Source organism: Amborella trichopoda, chromosome 2 (genome assembly GCF_054954075.1).
Source record: "Amborella trichopoda isolate Santa Cruz 75 chromosome 2, AtrichopodaSantaCruz75HAP2 v2.0, whole genome shotgun sequence".
Lineage (NCBI taxonomy): Eukaryota > Viridiplantae > Streptophyta > Magnoliopsida > Amborellales > Amborellaceae > Amborella > Amborella trichopoda.
The window spans coordinates 10,553,060-10,570,316 of record NC_142337.1 but is presented as its reverse complement, the minus strand read 5'-3'; the positions used below and the strand labels follow the sequence as shown (position 1 = coordinate 10,570,316).

The 17,257-nt window shown below is 35.5% G+C and overlaps 1 protein-coding gene across 2 annotated transcripts; it reads left to right on the top strand.

Annotated features, from left to right (window-relative positions):
- The first annotated feature begins 7,331 nt into the window (after positions 1-7,331).
- Positions 7,332-16,127, top strand: LOC18447916 (glutamate receptor 3.3). Of its 2 annotated transcripts, none has more exons than XM_088857949.1 (6): positions 7,332-8,510; positions 9,647-10,977; positions 11,143-11,420; positions 12,774-12,805; positions 13,529-13,935; positions 15,223-16,127. In XM_088857949.1, the coding sequence occupies exons 1-6, from the start codon at positions 8,258-8,260 to the stop codon at positions 15,796-15,798; spliced, it is 2,877 nt and encodes a 958-aa protein (XP_088714075.1). In that variant the 5' UTR covers positions 7,332-8,257; the 3' UTR covers positions 15,799-16,127. The 2 variants fall into 2 exon arrangements, with proteins under 2 accessions (XP_088714075.1, XP_088714076.1); XM_088857950.1 differs by having other exon boundaries at positions 9,600-10,977.
- The last annotated feature ends 1,130 nt before the right edge of the window (positions 16,128-17,257 follow it).

The following is a 17,257-nucleotide window of genomic DNA, read 5'->3' as shown; positions in this document are numbered from 1 at the left end:
TCTTGATTTTAAAATAAATTTTCATCAAAAAATTCCACCAATTAACTCTATTTTTTTTTAAAGAAATTTGAAATATTCACGATTTTCTAACTTACCTATTTTTGGCAATCTGTATTTTGTATTCAATTTTTTACCTCCAATTTTTTGGGGCAAAATCAATTTACTACAAATGTTTTAGTTTGCCAATATATTTTTATTCTCTGACTTGGTAACTATGGTCCAATCTAATCATTTAATAAATCACCATCAATTTTTATTTTCTAAATTATTTGTCTATTTATCATTAAGCAATATGCAATGTGCGATTATCATCATTGTGTTGTGCCATTTTCTCATGTTCTCAATCCTGAACAAAAGCAATGTGATTGTCCCACGTGGTCGTGCACCCTAGGACCCAAGTTTCAGTAGCCAATAACAATGTTAAGGGAATTGCTCCGTGGCCTAATAACCATGTTTTTCTTTTGAGACAGTTAAATATTTTTATTGCTGAAAAAAATCATTACAACAAATTATACAATCAAGGCATTATCATAATTGCATTCTCTAAAAATATGTCAAAATTTAACATTAAGGTCAAATAACTAATCTATAATTTTTGGCCACCAATGCTTGAGATTCCATGGAATTCTATGTTCCATATCTACACCAGTTAATAACATTGGGAGAGTCACCTTCAACTATGATCGGGCTAGCAAGACCCAGTCTCCATAAAGAGAAAATCCATACCACAATGCACATAACTTAGCAAGATTAGCTGTGACAGAACCACATGGTACCGCATGATAAAATAATCGGACCATGAGAATCCCACACCATATCTATAAATCTAGCAAGCCCCATGTTACTCAAAATGGCTCCTACCTCTCAAAGTGCAAGATTTTTTTTGGTTAGCGATTCAAAATAAAGTTCTTATGGCTGATGATCTGATTAAGAGAGGGAAAATTTTACCGAATATATGTCTCATGTGCAAGGAAGACGGAGAGACTGATGATCAAATCTTTCTCCATTATCCGTTTGCCAGTTAGATTTGGAGGTGGTTGTTTGACAAGCTTGGGGCTGCATTGGTAATGCCACTGTCGGTGATTGGGGTTCTTCACAATCTTTCAGTTCCTTTACCAAGGACCAGGAGTGTTGTATGGCAAATCTCTAGAGGTGTCATTCTGTGGGAGATCTGGAGAGAGAGAATTAGAAGAATGTTTGAAGGTATCTCTCTGCGAGTTGGAAAAGTTTTGGAGAAAATCTTACATTCCATCTGGTTGTACCTCTCTGTTAAGAGTTGTGGAAAGAATATTTCTGAAGTGGATGTGAGATGTAATATTTTTAACCTTTTCCATTTGGGTTTCCAAAAGTGTAGGCCCAAAGGCAGATGGATGGTCCCAACTTTGGGGGTTTATAAGCTCAACTTTGATGGTAGCTCATTGGGTAACCTGGGTCTTGTTGGTTTTGGAGGGGTTCTTAGGGATTGGATGAGTAACGTAATCTTCTCATATGCAGGGCCACTTGGAGTGCGGACTGTGAATTATGCAGAGATCTTTGCCCTTCTCTTTAGCCTTCGTTCCCTTGAGGAGAGGAATTTGAGGACTTCTTACATTATTGAATGGGATTCCCTCAATGTTGTGAAATAGTGCAAAGGGGATTAGAAACTTCCTTGCGAGTTGAAATCTTTGTTATTTCAGATTTTGGATCTCGCCTCCTCCTTTTCATTATCTTTTGTTCATGTGTATAGGGAATCTAATGTGCTAGCTGATTCCCTGGCCAAAGGAGGTTCTACCCTCTCTGAAGCCGTTATTTTGGATTCTTTAATATCGTTCTAGATTAATAATATCTTTGAACTTTCTCTCAAAAAAAAAAAAAAAAAGAACTTCTATCAAAATTCAATTTTATATGCCCTAGAGGAGGAGGGGCCATCTACCTATAGATCTACCCTTATTTACGTGATGATGGACCACATTATGCAAATTGCTCTCCAACTCCACAAAGGAGATGCCCCATCATTCATTGGTTACATAAAATCATTTCCAAAGAGTCATAAAGATTCTATTCTTTAGATCCTCCATTTCCAAAACACATTCTATCAAAGTTCTCATATTCCTTTCCTTCTATAACTCCCATAGAGTTCCAGCTTTGAAGATTCCCACATAACCATACCATATTTAGGCAAATCTGAAATCTGAAATCTGAAAGTGACACAAAACATCCATAATAACAAAACACTTAGATTGATTTTTTTTTTTTAAAATTTTTTTTTATAGTGTAGTATAGTGCCCCAAGCTTTCAGGCACTACCCTACTAAGGAATTTTTTTTTAAAAAAAAACCAAATTCCTAGTTGATCGAGGGGTAATTTTTTTAAAAAAAAATAAAAAAAGTGAGTTAACCGACCTCACTTGTTTTTAATTTACAGAGTGAACCACTGTTATGTAAACGAAAAAGTCTATACAAAGCTCAAGCTTTATGATAGAAAGTAAACCCCCACCTCATAATCCAAGTAGAGAAATTATTTTATTGTTGGAAAAATATCGAATTGATTGTCTCGACCTCTACAATTATAAACCTTAAAGAAAAAATGGATATCAGGTTCCAAATGAAGTGTATCTTGTAACATATTATATGTACTATCCATTTTTATGTTTTTACTAAATTGTTAGATCTGTACAAGCTTCAAATTCAAAATTAAGGAGCATAAACAAATTTTCAAGTCACCATAGGGGCTGCCGACACTATTACATTTTACGATGGCATTTTGATCACCTTTATTCACAACTTTTCAAATAAAAAGCCCTAATTGGGTCTTCGGGGTATGAAACGATATAATGTGTGGTCTCATGGGACTGTTGGGTTCATGTGGCCTTTAAAGGCCTTATGAGTGTTTGTAAAATGAAATGATATAGTGGAACATGAACTCAGTAGGAGTGTGGTCCCTCGTGGGCCATACGAAGCAAACGATGTTTGCAGATACCAGACTGTGCTTGACGATCTAGGCTAGTCGGTTGGAAAAAATCCATGTTACCTAGGCATAAAGAATAAGTCGAGAAGGGTTCTAATTGGTTAGCCCTTGATGAGGTCGGAGAATATACCCGGATAGGTGAGCCGAGGGACTGTGTGACCCTTGTGTATGATGATGACCTACAGAGACAGGGGCCAAAGCCTCATCCATGTGCCATCACAAGGCATGCCTATCGATAGATCATTTGAAACAGTCAGAAATCCACCTTTTAGGGTGAAGCGTATGTATATGTGAGAGATACCCCTGTGCACCATAGGAGCTGTGGTTGCATCAGGTTTAGGTGACCTTGACTCATATTTAAGGGAGGACTTGAAATCCACAGACTGGGATTGTGATCCCTTGATTCATCGGTCAGACTTTGGTGACCCGCTAATGAGCCCCTACTTGGACTATTAGTAATGAAAAACACTGGGTCGGTTTGATAAAACAAGTATGGTATGAGTCCACAGTTGAAGGTGGAGTGCCCCATGATCGTTGATTCCTAACCCATATGGATCATTTGTCCATCAAATTAATTTAATTGTGTTTGTTTTATGATGAAAATTATTTTAAGATTATTATTTAAATTTTTATGAACCCCTGGAAATTTTATTTATAATTTTTGGATTTATAAAATTAAAGATATTGATTTTACAATTGTTTAAATATTCAAATAATATTCTAAAATTATTTTATTAATTTTAAATATATAAAAATATTATAGGGGCCGATTGTGCACATGAGCCCTCCATATTTTTTAAAAATGGGGCACATGAGTTCTTCCCTTGGGTGGCACGCCCCACCTTTATTCTCTTTTTTATTTTTTGGTGATATGACATGTGGCCATATGGTTGGAAGATATTGACTAAATATTGACTTGATATATCTTTGAAATATTTTGTAGAAAGATTGGATAGACTTGTGCTATTTTATAATATGCACAATATTTTGATTAGGTTTAATTTGTTTAATTTCTATTGATGGGAAAATGGTTTAGGAAAGGGAGATAATGGTTCATGCACCTTCCATAATGTTGATGGCCGCCTATCTATGAAATGGATGGCTCAGATCACTCACCCTACAAGTCACCTTTGATTGACGGTCTATGTTCAATCTTACAAGAAGAGGCAAGCCAAAGAAAATCCTAAGAAACCCTAATCTTATTCAAAGCCTATAAAAATGGATCGTCTCTACCAAAAAATTTCTACACCTTAGCTTCTATCTCTCTCTTAAGAAAGTTTATCTCTCTCTCCCACATAGTGAAAGGACATAAGAGTTTAGGTTATTAAGTTCTTCTCTCTTATCTCTCAAATATGGATTTATGGCTAAGGGTTTTAGGGTTTAGCAAAAAGAGAATCCATCTCTCTCAAACTAGGTTGCTAAGAGAATTCACCTAGGGTTTGAGTTTGTGATCAAAGGGGTTCATGTTCCATTGGTGTGGCTTGGCTGAAATTTGTTTTGTCGGTTCGAAATTGAAGCTAGACTGTTGATCCCGCGCTATCGGATGATGGTGACCCGGTGTGGGGTGTAATAAGTCTGGTTGAGGTAATCTCCGACACTCTTCCTTTTGTTTATTGCAATCTTATCTTTTATTCTCAAGAATGATGCATAGTTGTTTCAATGATATCAAGTTGTTAAGATCTTGGTTTTATTGTTATGTTGATTTTATTTTGAAATTTATGTAATTATAATGAAGACCACATGTAAGTGATCTTTTGCCAAAAGAAAAGGGTGAAGAAAAAAAAACAAAAATGTATTCTCCGGTAAAAGATCACATAGGTCTTTTTTTCAAAGACAACCTAAACTCATCATGCAAAGGAAAAGTAATATGAACAAATAAATTTTCTCAAACTTTTGTTGCATAAATGAAGAAAAAAATGTCAAACTAAAGGAAAAAATATTTGTTTAGGGAGAAATCTATAGTCATGTTCCCCTATACAATAGTTACTAAAAAGATCCCCTCCAATATTTGTTTTTCAAGTTCGTACCCCTTTTTTTTTTTTTTCCTATTTTTCTATTTGTTTCAACCCCCAATCATGACTCTTTAGTTTGAAATGACAACAATTTTATACTAAAGTCCAAAATAACTTTTTTTGTTGTTACTTTGGACTTTCAAGGTCCGACTTCCATGACTTCGGACTCTGAACCACAGAATTTACTTGGGACTTTCAATGCTCGAAGTTCAACCACTTTGTACTTTCAAAGTTCGAAGAACCCAGACCTTAAAAGCTTGAAATTGTATGGGTTTGCCTGGATTTTGGAGATACAGGGTGGATGCAATTTTGGGGGGCAAAAAAATGAATGTTTAGGGGACGATGAGCACAATTTTCTCTCTTTTTTGGCAGTAATTAAAGGAAAAATACCATTCATTCAAACATGGGCGCAGTTGCCATACGGATCCATCCATAGGTGTAGAGGTAAGGTGCATCTTCAAATTTTATCATGGCATATAATTTGATATAAAATGTTCTTAGGATTATCTCAAAAATATATTTCTATATCTAATTATAAAATTTTAAATTTAAAAAAATGGTTAAAATCAAATAGATCTAACATATGAAAATCTTGAAAATAGACAGTGTAGATAATATATTGTAAAATGCACTATTTTTAAGACTTAAAATCTTTTTATTTTCCACTATCATACATCTCGATGTCAAGATGATTAATCAAAGGGTTTTTCAATATTAAAACTATCTATCTTTTTTGATGGATTTTGAAGCGCATCTGTAGTTGTACATTATAAGGATGCATCTATATATAAACTTTTTCTTTCAAATATACAATCACAATGAGAGCGATAGAGGACAAATATGTAAATATATGACGTTCAAGAGGTACTTGGGCAAGTTATCGTTGGCCGCAGCACATGCATCGCATGTTGAAAATCCAAGAGTAGTAAGTCACCAGCACGAATCCACCTTTAAGACTACTTGCCGTACGGACGAAGAATGCGACAAGTTCCTATTTTTGCCCTTCCTTTTGTATGTTAGGGCAGCGCAGTTTGTATTGAGCATAGGTTCTAAACAATAAATTATAGCTTACTTTCAAAGAGTGTCGAAAAATATGGTTTTAAATACGAAATCTTTTTGATAGTTTTAAAATATATTTTTATTTTTGTTTATAAAGTTTTAAAGCTTCAAAAATTATGTACACTAACTATTCTACAAAAATTTTAAAATTGACTGTTAAAAAATGCGTTACAAAACATATTATTTTCAAAACTTGAAATCCATTTTTTTTTCATTTCCTCTTCTGGAGAAAATTTCCAAGCGAGTTATAATTTGATTATTTATAAACTCCCCACTCTTTCCTATCATTTCCCAATTCTCAAACTTCTTTATCTAATATTTATCTCACATAGCTGTTTGATGGCGTCTGCCGTTTATATACTTTCATTGCACAATGACGCCAAGTTCGCACCCCCGCAAACTTTTTCTTACTCTCGCGAGGGTATATTGTATATGTATTCTCTCAGAGAAAATTAAAGCAATTTTAGTGATACAACCTCTTCAACCCATAGGCTAACTCATGGTATGGCGATTATGATTTGTGTAGCGAACTCTATTAGTTGAAAAAAGATATTGATGATGATGATTAACCTCTTCGACGACTAACTTTAATAAAATCCTTTAAAAAATAGGAAGCTTACACTCAGGTATATATATATATATATATATATATATATATATATATATATATATATATATATATATATATATATATATATATATATATGACCCCTTGTCTTTGTAGTGAGTAGATAGTGAGATGGCTTGATTCACAATGTTACCATCTAGCTCTTACTTGTAGATAGTTTTTTATTTTTTTATTTTTATTCTGTAAATAATTTTAAAGAAAAATTTGAAATATGCATAGATTCGACAAGGGTGCACATTCTAAAGAAATAAAAATAATATTTTTCAGTGATAAAAATTATCAAAATACCCCTAAAAATTACAAGGGCATTTTGATCATTTATTTTTTAAATAAAAATAAACCATGACGTTATGATATGAACAATTGGAGTGGGTCACATTTAACTTGTTGGGGCCACGTAGAAACATATCCCGGTGCTTGAAAGTAAAATTTTTAGAAGAATGTGAATGTTAACAAACTCACCATTCAAATTTTTTCTTTTGAAAATAACCACCTAACCTCTCAAATTTGAGATTAAAAAAAAACTCCATAATAACTTGATGACCAAGAGAGTATACGTACAGTTGCTCGCAAATACGTTTGCTGCTTTATCTTTATTTAAACATAAATTCGAGTCCGTGCTCACTTGGCCTTTAAACCAGATTTTTATAAATTAACTGTGGCTTCAACTTTCCTCGCTCTCTCTCTGTCTAGTTTTTTTAAAGGCAGTTTGCCCAACGTCCCGTATTTTTCTCATAACCCATTAAAAATGTGAATGTTCTCTGGAGTGCGAGTGCTTGTCCGTGTCCTATGAATTGTGGAAACTTCAATGATGAAAATTACACTGCAACTTGTGTTTTTCAATTGAGAGTTTGCTAGATTATGGTGCAGAGATGCCTTAAAACTAGATGTTCTACATTTCTAGGATTTGATTTTGCAAAATGGGGTTTGTTGTGCTGTAGTAATTGCAGTTCTTTCATTTGGGTGTCGCTAAATCATGGTGTAGAAGTGCCTCTGAGTTTAAGATTTTCCTTTTCTTTGGGGCCAAAGAAAAGAAAATTGGTGTTTAAGATTGAGTTGTTTCTGGAACCATGAACCAGAAGTTTTGGTTTAGTCAATGGGTTTTGGCGCATGGGCGTGGTGTAAATATATGTTGTGAAGTATTTCTTTCAGCATGGTATAACATACATGAAAATAATGGAATTTGTATGTACTGGTTCAGGGGAGCTTCGAAACAGAAATGTTAGATGGGTTCTTACCAATTCAAGCTGCGAAATTGCTCTGAGCTTCATTACTGAAAAAAACTGGTCTGCTCTCTGAATTCTTGTGTGAATGCTTTCACCTGGACGGCAATATTCATTTCAAATGTAAGTCTTATATAACCTTACATATAATTCAGGGGAACAAATTCAATTATATTTTGTTATTAGTGATGATTCTTGTTTACATACTTGATGGAGGTGGCCACTAAAATGGAGGAATGATGGAATTTTCATAAGTATTTAGGTTCATCTTAGATTAAGAAAGTTGGGTTGTGATCAGTATAAGTTTTGACTTCTGAAAATTTGGGTGGAGATTCAACTATCAAGGTTGAGATCAAGAATTGGGTCTTTTATTAATTGTGAGACTATATCATGGGGTCTGCACAGTTTGTTTTGTTGCTGGTTTGGGCTTTAATTTTTTGGGGTTGTGGTGAATGCCTAAGGCCACCATCTGTGACAATTGGGGCTGTTTTTACTTTGAACTCCACCATTGGAAGAGTTGCAAAGGTTGCAGTTGAGACAGCAGTTGATGACATCAATGCAAATAGCAAAATTCTCGGAGGAACCAAACTGAAACTCTTCATGGAGGACTCTAACTGCAGTGGTTTCCTAGGAACAGTCAATGGTATTTCTATTTTCTTCTCTTTTCTATTCTTTTTGTTGTTGAATTATGGTACATGTGGTTCTCCTTCACTGATCTGTTTTCTTGTTACCATGGCATGGGATTTTTTGATTGAGCATTATAGTGCCATAAGCATTGTTAGATTATTATCTGATTAAATTGATATTTTGAAGGCTGTTATGGATCTGAATATAAGAAAAAAAATTGGACGTGACCTGCACTCTCTCTCTCTCTCTCTCTCTCTCTCTCTCCAGTAGTACAAAATGGGTTATGCCTTATCAGTCACGATCTGAGCATCGTCCTTCTTACTAACTATAAGAAAGTGAAAATCATCATTTTCATTATGAAAATAAATATGGAAAGTTTTTGGTAATTCAAGTACAATTGCCTTTGATGTTGTTTCAGAATTCCAGAAATTTTTGCAGAAAGAAAAATTATATGAACTTTGGAGACCTGTTGAAGAGGTACCGTCTTTTGTTTTCATCTCATTTTATGATTGCTAATTGGGGAATGCAAAGGCATAGCTTGGAGGTTGCAACAAAGAATCACATATGCACTAGGCTATTACATCTGTCTACTGCAATCTACAAGTTTGACTCATTTTTAGCATGATCAAATCCCATTGCAACCCTAAATTTTCCCAAAATATAGTGGTTTGATTATGAAAAAATATATGCAGTGTGGTTATGATTATGAGAAAATTTGTGTTGTGGTTATTAATGGTCGTTAAATGTTTTTTTTTTATTATTTCCTTTCTATTTCTGCTTCCTAGACGAATATTATTCATTGACTGGCACCATCCTTTTCAATTCTCCCTTATTTTACCTCAATGTTTACAGTCCATGTTTCTCTCACAATTTAGGTATAGCTAAAGCTCTCCCTTTTTCCCATATAGTTTTGTGGTTTATTTGATTATGTTTACATTGAAATCAAATGTTTTATTTAAATGGTTGCCTTTTCCTTCTATTTGTTGATTGTTCTAGATGTCCATATGGCTCATGCTTCTCCCTGTATCTTGATTTTATGATTACATATTTCTTCCCTTCGATATTATCTTTAAGAAAATAAATATAATTATTTGTTGTTTGCTAGTAAATACAGAATGGTGATGATTCATTTGGATATCTTTTTCCGGGCAGCTTTGCAGCTACTAGTGAGAGAAGCAGTGGCTGTAATTGGCCCCCAAAGCTCTACCATTGCGCACATGCTCTGCCATGTTGCTGATGAACTTCAAGTGCCAGTTCTATCTTTTGGGGCCACGGATCCAACACTCTCTGCCCTTCAATACCCCTTCTTCCTCCGAACTACATATAGTGATTCTTACCAAATGGCTGCCGTTGCTGATATAATCGATTATTTCGGATGGAAAGAAGTGATCGCAATTTTTATTGATGATGATTATGGTCGAAATGGAGTGGCTGCTTTAGATGATGAACTTGCAAAGAATTTGGCAAGAATTTCTTACAAAGCTCCATTGCCAATTGGTGCTAGTAGGAAAACAATAACGGATTTGCTGGTTGGTTTGAAAGGGAAAGAGCAAAGGATATATATTGTACATGCTAGTCCTGATTCGGGCCTCAAGATCTTCTCAACTGCAAAATATCTCAAAATGATGAAATCGGGTTATGTGTGGATAGCCACTGATTGGCTATGTACATCTCTAGATTCATCCGGGCTATCCAATTCCTACAGTCTAAGCCCTATACAAGGGGTCATTGGGCTTTGTCAACATACGCCAGAATCAGAAAAGAAGAAGTCTTTTGTTTCAAGGTGGAGTAACTTCCTTAATTCTGGTAGAGCTTCTACAAGGTTGAATGCTTATGGACTCTTTGCATATGATACTGTATGGATGGTTGCTCATGCTTTAAATGAGTTTTTTAATGGAGGGGAGAATATTTCTTTCTCTGATATTCATATTAGGGACATTCAAGAGAGCAAGCTGCACCTTGCTTCACTAAAAAGATTTGATGGGGGGCATTCTTTGCTTAAAAAACTGTTACAAATGAACTTTACTGGTCTAGCTGGCCAAATTTGGTTTTCTACTGATAAAAATCTCGTTTTACCTGCATATGATATTATTAATGTGGGTGAGAGGACTGTCAGGAGGATTGGTTATTGGTCTAATAGTTCTGGCCTTTCAGAAACTCCATATGAGAAACCGAGAGAAACAGTGTTTGGAAAACCTAAACTGGGAAGTGTTATTTGGCCTGGTAATACAACCCAAAAGCCACGAGGTTGGGTTTTTCCAGAAAATGGAGAGCGTTTGAGGATCGTGGTTCCATGGAGAACAAGTTACACCGAATTTGTGAGAAAAGTGGATGGTACTGGTAAAATCGAAGGGTATTGTATTGATGTGTTTACTGCTGCTCTGAAATTGATACCCTATGCTGTTCCACATATGTTTGTAGCTTATGGAAATGGACAAGCTAATCCTAACTATGATGACCTTGTGAAGTTGGTCTCTGAAAAGGTGTTTACCGACTATGACCCTTATTCCAGTTTTTTCTTTTTATTCTATTTTGTACAAATTTTGAAACCAAAATATTTTTAGGAGCTGCACGGAAATTTGTTTTATTATTTTCATCTTTAATGGGATCTTGAAGCTTTATTTTACTTTTTATGGATGGGTCTCTAGAAATATGACGCAGCTGTTGGGGACATTGCCATTGTTACAAACCGGACGACGATTGTGGATTTTACTCAGCCCTATGCTGCTTCTGGTCTTGTCATAGTGGTCCCAGTCAAGAATACAAAATCAAATGCATGGGTCTTTTTGAAACCATTTACTCCCGAGATGTGGTGTGCGACTGGAGCATTCTTTTTATTCATAGGAGCAGTCGTATGGTTCCTTGAGCACAGAACAAACACTGATTTCCGTGGGCCACCAAAGCAGCAACTTGTGACAATGTTCTTGTACGATATTAAACTGGTTCTTACAAGTATTCCAGCATTAATTTTTGCCTTTTGGGGTGAAATTCATCTGTAAATATGTAGTTTAGAATTGGATGCATCATTCTGTTGTTGGAATTTATTGTGCTAATAGTTCTTCCATAATTCTTAGTGTGAAGACCATTATCCAGTGGATTATGATCTGCATTGTGATACATGGTTATTGTGAGGGAGGTAGGACTTAAAGCTATATTTTAAACCTTGGACTCTCTCAGATCTCTCTAGGGTCTGAGCCCAAGTAGGAGGGGTTACTAAGCCGAGTCGTTGTGAGACTCTGCAGAGTCTTAAAACTTTTAGCAGAAAGAACATGTGCAGCTGGTTAAAATCTCTGCCAGTTCCAAGGTTTTTTCGATTGGAACCTGCACCTTGCTGGATCCCAGTGACTAGCCTGCATCTGAGGTGGACTAGGCGAGTTTTAAAACACTGGCTCAGAATTTGTAATGTACCAGACTTACCTATCCTCAAAAAAACAAAAATGTGAAAGAGATACCTTTTTTTTAAGGTTCATGTAGTGACTTCATGTATTCTTGTCAGGATCCAGGGTGGTTCCTCACCTTTTACTGGAAATACATGAAATAATTTGTCATAAAAATTCATAATTTCATAATGAGAAAGAATCTTGTATAAAACACACAAAGAAAACCTCCTGCAGAAAAAATGTCAGGGGAAAATGCCTGAAACTCTACAGGTCCAGCATTTGGCTACTAGATTTTCGATAATACTCGGCATCTATCTTCAATTTTTGTGATTAACAGGAAAGCATCCCCCTTTGGGAAATTTCTTTGTGATTTCTTCTACTTCCTCTTGAAATGTCAGAAGTTCCTAAATTGTTGATTATCTGGTTCACGTTGGTCATTCACATTTTCCTGGACTGTTAAATAACTAAAGATACCTGTGAATTTATGATATTGTTTAGCAAACCTGCCAATTCTATTGTAGCGCTGCTTTAGAATTTCTAAAATGTTACCAGTCTTACACAGCTCTTATGGCATATTGGTTCTGGAATATTCCAGATCACTGTCGCGTGAGTACTTTTGGCTGCCTTAAAAATAAACTCATCTAGACTCATTTCTATTAAAAGAAAAGAAAGATAAGAAATCCATTATATAACACACTATTCATAAGCATGTATTCTCGAAAATAGGAGGCTATTAGAATCAAATGCTGTTCTTTCTTTCTTCTGAGTTGATATAAGTGGTTAAAACATCCATTTTCCATAAATATTGCATCGACTTTTTTCTGTTCTGTTTTAACTTTATTCTTCTATTCCTTTGGAAACTTCTTATTTGGCCTCATTTCTTTTGTCCTGTTTTGCAGGTTTAGCTTTTCAACGTTGTTCAATGCACAAAGTACGTATGTACTGTTGTCTTTTGATTTTATAATATCTACTTGCTCTTGGACCTAGGAATAGCAACATTTTCTGCAGAACATAAATAATATTCCTTGATCTATTTTACCAACTCAACCATTACAAATAGGAAATTCATTCCTGTTTTAGTTGACCTTGTGTTTTTGTTTCATCGTTGAACCATCTTTTACTTTTCCTGGGATTGAAGTGATTATACATCTTGGGATTTTCAGTTAATGTGAATACAAATTATAAATAAAATTGAAACTACACAAATATGTACATTGAAACACATGTATATATAATGCCAAGTTCCTTGCTTTACTTTTGTCAGAAGTACTCTTCTTAAATCAAAATGACCAAGATACCTCATCAACAGGAGCCGAATTGTTAAACTAATAACGACCAAGCCACCATCAGCTCATTTCACTCCTTTTTCTTTGTCTCTTTATTTGATTGGGAAAATCTATTGTAATCCAATGGACTTTGAAAACTCCTTCTTGAGCATCCGATGGAATGATGGAAGGTGATGAAGAGGATTTGAGAACCCATTGAGTTCATGTCTTGTTCTAGTGGGGTCTATCTCTCATCATCACCACGCGCCATTTCATTGGATGGTGATGAAGTCCATGTGCTGTAGTGTCTGTAGACCATTGGACCATAGTATACTTTTCCTTTCTCCAACATGTGTGTTCCTCATTGTTTGCTTTGGTGTTAAATATAGCGGAGAAGACCGGGAGCCCCCTTGCTCGTTTTGTGATGATTGTGTGGCTGTTTCTGGTTTTGGTGATCACTTCTAGCTACACAGCCAGTCTAACTTCGATCCTGACCGTCCAGCAGCTGGCTCCAGCCATCATGGGAATTGAAAGCTTGATTGCAAGCCATGAGCGAATTGCTTATCAAGTTGGGTCTTTTACCAAGAGGTATCTTACTGAAGAGCTTAACATACCATCCTCTAGACTTATATCACTCAAAACGCCTGAAGCTTATGCCCAAGCCCTCCGGCTTGGACCGACAAATGGAGGGGTAGCAGCTATCGTGGATGAGCTCCCTTACGTGGAAATGTTCCTATCAAACAGGAGTGAGTTTGGAATTGTTGGGCAGATGTTTACAAAGAGAGGATGGGGATTTGTAAGTAATCACACCGAGAATAATCATGAACTACACATGAAAAAAAAATAGATGGTGCCTGTACATTGTGTATGTATTGGTAGTAAGGGTAAACTGGTCATTTGTGAAAGCCTTTTGAATTTGTCTTTCAAAAAGAAAAAAGAGTTGTTGGTAATTAGCCTTTCATGCAAAATTGGTGACAGTATGCTGGTTGAAATTTTTCATATGTATTTTTCAAAAAAAGAAAAACGAAATAGTTGGTAATTTGTTTTGTCATGCAAACTCAGTAGTTTATGCATTATAGGGTATCGTGTTTGTCATGTCTATGATCAAGGTCATCTTCACCATATTTGGGAAAGCAGGGCTATCTTCATCATTTTACAGTCGTGGGGATGCATAAAATAAACACAGAAATTATCAAGATATCATTGGTGAACTTTTTGGTATAAGGAAAGCATAATGTAATCCTGAAAATTATGAAAAGAACCAGTACAGGGTCATTACCATCCATTGAAATAATGGAAGTTAATTGAGAGAGATTGGGGCCCACCAACACAACATTTGGGTCATGTGATGTTTTGGGGGGTCCCACTCTGCTGTCACTGTTCATTATTTCAACCAATGGGGATTATCTTTATGATTATAGTTGCTTCAATTGGAATCTTCTGTGAGGTTACGTTCAAAGCCTCATACAAATGAAGTTTCTTCTTTATTTATAATTGGCCAGTGTATTTTTGTTATTCATGGAGAATGTGCACCATATTTGTGACAATTTTCATTTAATGATCATTATAATGGTAACGAGCATTAGCTGCTCCAGCAAATATCTCCAAATAACTGGTGGTATTTAAAAATAAGCCACTATGCCCATTACAGTGGTCTTTGGCGATTATGACATTGATTTTTGCTATCTAAATATAATTATTGTTATTAGCTTTTATCTTGACTGAGGACCTTCGTTTTGTATGAGTATAAACTTTAAAGTTCGAACTGTTGACCTTCGTCATAAACTGGGTGACAAACCATCTCAACTAAAAGGTCCCAAGACTAAAATTTTACTTTAAAATTTCACAAATGTTTCATAGATTTAAATGCATATATCTGACATCCTCAAATATTCATGGATATTTTGGCTTGTATAATTTGAAGAGTCAGAGTGTGATCAATTACCTCATTCATCAAAACATTCTCAAATTTCCTTGCACACCAAATATTAGTGTCCAGTTGTGCTTGCATAATTTATTTGTTGTTTTTCCATAATTTTGGTTTATTAAAATCTTCCTCATTCATCATGTTTTTTTCTCCCAGGCATTCCCAAGAGATTCTGTTTTAGCTGTGGACATGTCCACTGCGATCCTGGGACTATCAGAAAATGGGGAACTCCAAAGAATCCATGAGAATTGGTTTTGTAAAAATAAGGCAGGTTGCAGAGAGTCGAACAGCCAGCCTCAAGCTGACCAGCTTCATATGCGCAGCTTTTGGGGCCTCTTCTTGCTTTGTGGGTTCGCTTCATTGGTTGCACTATTCATATTCCTGTTGCAAACAGTGAGACAATATCGTCGTTATGGGCATCAGGTGGATTCGTCCTCCGAATCAGAGCCCTCGAGTGTGAGTTGCAATCAAAGTGTTCACAATTTCCTCTCATTTGTTGATCTGAAAGAAGAGGAGGTCAAAAGCAAGCTCAAACGACAGTCTGGGACTTTGCCATCTCAGGTCAAATCTGAGGCTTCGCCATCTCAGGTCAAATCTGAGGCTTCGCCATCTCAGGCCAAATCTGAGGCTTTGCCATCTCAGGTCAAATCTGAGGCTTCGCCATCTCAGGTCAAATCTGAGGCTTCGCCATCTCAGGTCAAATCTGATTCTTTACCATCTCGTGAGAACTGATATTGTTTAACAGTTCATACCCCAATTATGTATATATGTTTCACTTTCTGGTGATGTCAGTTATGATCGACCCAATCATTTGGGGGCATGCCAATTGGTCTGAGGCCCTTAACTCATGGGTACATCATATAGATGTGGGTTTATATGGACCCAGAAGCCAAATGAGCTAGCTACCCAACATTTTGTAGAACATGTGTTATCTTCTTCAGTGTTGAATATGTTTGATTAGTAAGAAGTATACATGAAAATTTGTTTGTAAGACTGGGTCCAGCATACCCTGTTGAAAAATATCACCTATTTGGAAGCTTATATCAATCAGTTTTAACGCACTAAGTTCCCCCAAATGATGATCTTCTCAAATAAAACGAGACTATTTTGATCTGTGGGTACATTTAAGAGTTTGTGAAAGTAGTTCTTTTTATTACTATTATTTTTGTTTTGGGGTGGTTAAGTTTGTGAAAGAAGTCATTGGCCACCAAGGAGATGAGCCATCATAAAACTGTCTGCCATGGTCCTTGTACCAGTGCCTTCCTTCTCTATAGTAGGACTGCTAAATCTCCATGCAATATGAGAGGGAGAGATAGAGAGAGAGCATAGGGAAAATTATGTATACCTCCTAGACCATACTTTCTAGGAGGGCATAGGTTCCTCCAGTAGGTTTTAAACCATGCAACTAAGCAAATTACTTATATATTGCGCAGCCACCCCCAAGGAAGAAAGTAGCTTTACTTTAGGCGAAATTATCCTCTATCTATAAACCTGCAATTCTATCTAAAACCTTGAAATTTGAAATAGAGGGAGATGCTATCTAAATTTTTAGAGAGAAATTATCTTAAATTTTAATTTTTTAAACGAGAAAATATCAAAATTTTCAAAGAGAGATGTTATCTTAAATTTCAATTTTAGAGAGAAATTATCTTAAATTTCAATTTTTTAAAGGAGAAAATATCAAAATTTTCAAAGAGAGAAGTTATCTTAAATTACAATTTGTAGAGAAAAAAATTATCTCGAAATGTTTAAAGCGAGAAACTATCTCAAAATTTCTGGAGAACAATTATCTCGAAGTTCAAGTTTTTAGAGATAAAAACTATCTTGAGTTTTTTAAGAGAGAATCGTAAGACGGAAACTTTTCTTTTCTTGGGCAGTGGCTGCAAAAATAAATAATAATTGAGTTAGTTGAGTGATTTGAAAACTATTAGGAATTATGCATAGAAGTATGGTCCCCAGTATACATAATTTTCTCTTCAAGATATTCAAGCTTCAAAATGTTCAAGAACTTGACCAAACTGTTGACTGCATTGTTCAGAATTGTCTTAGAAAATTGATACAGTTAATGACTTGTAATAACATACCATACCATATAATACTAAATAGTCACGAAATGGGAGAATCAGGAAAATGGGAGCACCATATAATCTGCAAAAAGCTAGTTTGGAGGACCGAACTCATGCACAAACCC

Excerpts from the sequence above, each read along its gene's own strand:
- LOC18447916 (XM_088857949.1), top strand. The coding sequence starts at position 8,258 with ATGGGGTCTGCACAGTTTGTTTTGTTGCTGGTTTGGGCTTTAATTTTT. Across the intron at positions 11,421-12,773 it reads CAACTTGTGACAATGTTCTT|GTTTAGCTTTTCAACGTTGT; the intron begins GTACGATATTAA and ends CCTGTTTTGCAG. Across the intron at positions 12,806-13,528 it reads AACGTTGTTCAATGCACAAA|CGGAGAAGACCGGGAGCCCC; the intron begins GTACGTATGTAC and ends TGTTAAATATAG.